At 35.0% G+C, this 5,393-nt stretch overlaps 1 protein-coding gene across 1 annotated transcript in view; it reads left to right on the top strand.

Moving 5' to 3' along the window:
* The window catches only part of LOC110454560 (fucolectin-1-like), an 8,498-nt gene extending 3,431 nt beyond the window's left edge, over positions 1 to 5,067 (top strand). Inside the window, exon 3 of the mRNA XM_021504131.1 lies at positions 4,781 to 5,067. Within this exon, the coding sequence (XP_021359806.1) occupies positions 4,781 to 5,067 (287 nt within the window). The remainder of the gene's footprint in view (positions 1 to 4,780) is intronic.
* The last annotated feature ends 326 nt before the right edge of the window (positions 5,068 to 5,393 follow it).

The raw sequence follows: 5,393 nt of genomic DNA, 5'->3' as shown, positions 1-5,393 counted from the left end.
GTGATAAAATAAGTATACGTTATATCAGTGATAAAATAAGTATACGTTATATCAGTGATAAAATAAGTATATGTTATATCAGTGATAAAATAAGTATACGTTATATCAGTGATAAAATAAGTCTACACTATATCAGTGATAAAAATAAGTATACGCTATATCAGTTATAAAAATAAGTATACGTTATATCTGTGATAAAATAAGTATACGTTATATCAGTGATAAAATAAGTATACGTTATATCAGTGATAAAATAAGTATACGTTATATCAGTGATAAAATAAGTAGGATCTCTACAGGTGTGTCAGTTATTTAAGAAATAACTAGGATTCTATTTGTAGGTTATGCGATATATAGTGAAAATACTCTGTGCGATTTGTATAAATCCGCGAAGCAGGTTTTTTTTTTTTTTTTGTATAAACTGTATGACACAAAACATAATAGTTGTTATCACTTATCATTGAAATCATTGAAAAAAGATAGACAACACTTGTAAGGTCATTGTTAATCAATAAAATTAATCATCTCTGATAAAAAATAAAAATAAACTTCAAACGAAACACTACATTGGGCTATAATTTCAGCGACGAACCATTTCAACCAATCAGAGGTTAGAGTTATAAATATCGAGCCAAACATATACTTTGTCTGTTGTCTTTTTTAGGTTACATGATAAAACCTGAAAAGCATTAAAACGGGGGAATAGCCAGAATTAAACATGGACACAATACATGTACATGTGTGTCGGTTATATAGAGGATAATGAACTGTTTCCATGGCAGAATATATTTATTTTTCGCGTGTGCGAAGCACGACTGAAAATATCGGTATGTTCTTCCATAGGCGTGAAATACATATGGTATTAAACGGGCAAATCTTTATCAAATGACGTCATGCTTTACATCAAGACTTCGCGAATTTGTGCTACTTAGGACGATATACCATATATTGCTAATATTTGATAAGATTTGCTGACATAAATCTATCGGTTGTATATAATATTAATTGATAACTAAGGACACTCAACAAATACCGCTATCTATATCTGAAAAGAAAATCTGCGATTTCAAAACAAGTGAATAGAAAGAACCGTTCTGATTGGATAAAGTACAACAGTAGCAATGTCTGTACGGGTGTGTCAGTTACAGCAATGTCTGTACAGGTGTGTCAGTTACAGCAATGTCTGAACAGGTGTGTCAGTTACAGAAATGTCCGTACAGGTGTGTCAGTTACAGCAATGCCTGTACAGGTGTGTCAGTTATAGCAATGTTTGAACAGGTGTGTCAGTTAAAGCTATGTCTGAACAGGTGTGTCAGTTATAGCAATGTATGTACAGGTGTGTCAGTTATAGCAATGTCTGTACAGGTGTGTCAGTTACAGCAATGTCTGATCAGGTGTGTCAGTTATAGAAATGTCTGTACAGGTGTCTCAGCTATAGAAATGTCTGTACAGGTGTGTCAGTTATAGCAATGTCTATACAGGTGTGTCAGTTATAGCAATGTCTGTACAGGTGTGTACGTTATAGCAATGTATGTACAGGTGTGTCAGCTATATATACTTCTGTACATGTGTGTCAGTTATAGAAATGTTTGAACAGGTGTGTCAGTTATAGCAATGTCTGTACAGGTGTGTCAGTTATAGCAATGTCTATACAGGTGTGTCAGTTATAGAAATGTCTGTACAGGTGTGTCAGTTATAGAAATGTCTATACAGGTGTGTCAGTTATAGCAATGTCTGTACAGGTGTGTCAGTTATAGAAATGTCTGTACAGGTGTGTCAGTTATAGAAATGTCTATACAGGTGTGTCAGTTATAGCAATGTCTGTACAGGTGTGTCAGTTATAGCAATGTATGTACAGGTGTGTCAGCTATGTATATGTCTGTACAGGTGTGTCAGTTATAGAAATGTCTATACAGGTGTGTCAGTTATAGCAATGTCTATACAGGTGTGTCAGTTATAATACAATGTCTGTACAGGTGTGTCAGTTATCACAATGTCTATACAGGTGTGTCAGTTATAACACAATGTCTGTACATGTGTGTCAGTTATAACACAATGTCTGTACATGTGTTTCAGTTATAGAAATGTCTGTACAGGTGTGCCAGTTATAACAATGTCTATACAGGTGTGTCAGTTATCACAATGTCTATACAGGTGTGTCAGTTATAACACAATGTCTGTACATGTGTGTCAGTTATAACACAATGTCTGTACATGTGTTTCAGTTATAGAAATGTCTGTACAGGTGTGCCAGTTATAACAATGTCTATACAGGTGTATCAGTTATCACAATGTCTATACAGGTGTGTCAGTTATAACACAATGTCTGTACATGTGTGTCAGTTATAACACAATGTCTGTACAGGTGTGTCAGTTATAACACAATGTATGTACAGGTGTGACAGTTATAGAAATGTCTGTACAGGTGTGTCAGTTATAGAAATGTCTGTACATGTGTGTCAGTTATAGAAATGTCTATACAGGTGTGTCAGTTATAACACAATGTCTGTACAGATGTGTCAGTTATAGAAATGTCTGTACAGGTGTGTCAGTTATAGAAAAGTCTGTACAGGTGTGTCAGCTATAGAAATGTTTGCACAGGTGTGTCAGTTATAGCAATGTCGATACAGGTGTGTCAGTTATAGCAATGTCTATACAGGTGTGTCAGTTATAGAAATGTCTATACCTGTGTGTCAGTTAGAGCAATGTATGTACAAGTGTGGCAGTTATAGCAATGTCTGTACAGGTGTGTCAGTTATAGCAATGTCTATACATGTGTGTCAGTTATAGCAATGTCTGTACATGTGTGTCAGTTATAACAAAATGTCTGTACAGGAGAATCAGTTATAACACAATGTCTGTACATGGGTGTCAGTTATAACACAATGTCTGTACATGTGTATCAGTTATAACACAATGTCTATAAAGATGTGTCAGTTATAACAATGTCTGTACAGGTGGGTCATTTATAGACATGTCTGTACAGGTGTCTCAGTTATAACACAATGTCTGTACATGGGTGTCAGTTATAACACAATGTCTGTACAGGGGTATCAGTTATAACACAATGTCTGTAAAGATGTGTCAGTTATAACAATGTCTGTACAGGTGGGTCATTTATAGACATGTCTGTACAGGTGTCTCAGTTATAACACAATGTCTGTACATGTGTGTCAGTTATAACAAAATGTCTGTACAGGAGAATCAGTTATAACACAATGTCTGTACATGTGTGTCAGTTATAAGAATGGCTGTACAGGTGTTCCAGTTATAACAATGTCTGTACAGGTGTGTCAGTTACAGCAATGTCTGTACAGGTGTGTCAGTTATACCACAATGTCTGTACAGGTGTGTCAGTTACAGCAATGTCTGTACAGGTGTGTCAGTTACAGCAATGTCTGATCAGGTGTGTCAGTTATAGAAATGTCTATACCGGTGTGTCAGTTATAGAAATGTCTATACAGGTGTGTCAGTTATAACACAATGTCTGTACAGGTGTATCAGTTATAACACAATGTCTGTAAAGATGTGTCAGTTATAACAATGTCTGTACAGGTGTGTCATTTATAGACATGTCTGTACAGGTGTGTCAGTTATAACACAATGTCTGTACAGGTGTGTCAGTTATACCACAATGTCTGTACATATGTGTCAGTTATAACACAATATCTGTACATCTGTGTCAGTTATAAAACAATATATGTACAGGTGTGTCAATTATAATACAATGTCTGTACATGTGTGTCAGTTATAAGAATGGCTGTACAGGTGTTCCAGTTATAACAATGTCTGTACAGGTGTGCCAGTTATAATAATGTCTGTACAGATGTGCCAGTTAAAGCAATGTCTATACAGGTGTGTCAGTTATAACAATGTCTGTACAGATTTGTCAGTTATATAAATGTCTCTACGGGTTTGTCAGTTATAACAATGTTTGTACATGTGTTTCAGTTATAACAATATCTGTAAAGGTGTGTCAGTTATAACAATATCTGTACATGTGTGTCAGTTATAGAAATGTCTATACAGGTGTGTCAGTTATAGCAATGTCTGTACAAGTGTGTAAGTAATAAAACAATAAATGTACAGGTGTTTTAGTTAGTGTAATGTCTGTATAGGTGTGACATTTATAACACAATATATATACAGTTGAATCAGTTATAGAAATGTCTGTACATGTGTGTCAGTTATAGCAATGTCTGTACAGGTGTGTCAGTTATGACACAATATATGTTTAGGTATTTTAGTAATGTCTGTACAGGTGTGATATTTATAACTCACTATATGTACAGTTGTGTAAGTTCTATACGGTCTAAACAATAACTAAAGTATCATGTACTGAGTCGTCTGTGTATGTGTAGTGTATGCTACAGTATGTTTGCCACACAACTCCGACAGAACACCGACATCCGTCATTGAGACGAAGCCCGTACTGTTGGAGTCATGTAACTGTGGCGACATATATGATGTACGCCACATGGGAGATAACTTGACCTCTTTGCTATGACTACAATCAACTAACTAAATTTTCAACACTTTTACTTATATAAACACATTAAATATTGTAAGAATTAATTTATTTATGTATAATATGAGTGGAAATATTAATATATTTTTTAATGAAAAGAACATATATCTGTCATTTATTGATATTTGATATTTTACTGAAGTTATATATTTTTTGCAGTCATATTGTATAGAATGATAATGATACAATAATAATGAAATTTCTAAGACAGTCTATTTGTGAACGGGTTATTGTAGTTTCGTTTCAATACAGAAACCACGCGTATGAGTGGGTTTAAGCTCATCGTATCCAATTCATCAAATGACTGGGGAGGTGGCTCTGGTACTCTTTGCCACGAGGAAACCCGACCTGATCCTCCCTACATACAGGCCATCGAATGTTTCGTCGTCGGACGTTACGTCACTTACCACGATCCTACCACGGCGACAGGTGACCCAGGCCCTATCATTGAGCTCTGCGAACTGGAGGCGTTTGGTAAGATTCTAAATTGTAACGCTTCTCAGTCACAGTTACCGCACAGGGGAGCAAAAGCAGTATGAATTATTATAACACAACTCGGGAATATTTACCGTACTAGGAGTATTAGCACTTTGTAATATAATACTATTCAGGAATATTTATCGTACTAGGAGTATTAGCACTTTGTAATAAAATAGTAGGAACATTACCAGTATGTTATATAATATAAGGAACATAAGCACTCTGCCATATAATACTAGGAACATTAACACTAAGTAATATAATACTAGGAACATTATTAACACTATGACTTACATAGTATAATACTACATGCTATTAGCATTAACAGTATGTAAAAGAAAGAGATTGGGTAACAATAACGAACAATGAACTTAATATGATACAA

Source organism: Mizuhopecten yessoensis, unplaced genomic scaffold (assembly GCF_002113885.1).
Source record: "Mizuhopecten yessoensis strain PY_sf001 unplaced genomic scaffold, ASM211388v2 scaffold7907, whole genome shotgun sequence".
Classification (NCBI taxonomy): Eukaryota; Metazoa; Mollusca; class Bivalvia; order Pectinida; family Pectinidae; genus Mizuhopecten; species Mizuhopecten yessoensis.
The sequence above is the reverse complement of the archived record's forward strand: the minus strand, read 5'-3'. Positions and strand labels throughout refer to the sequence as shown.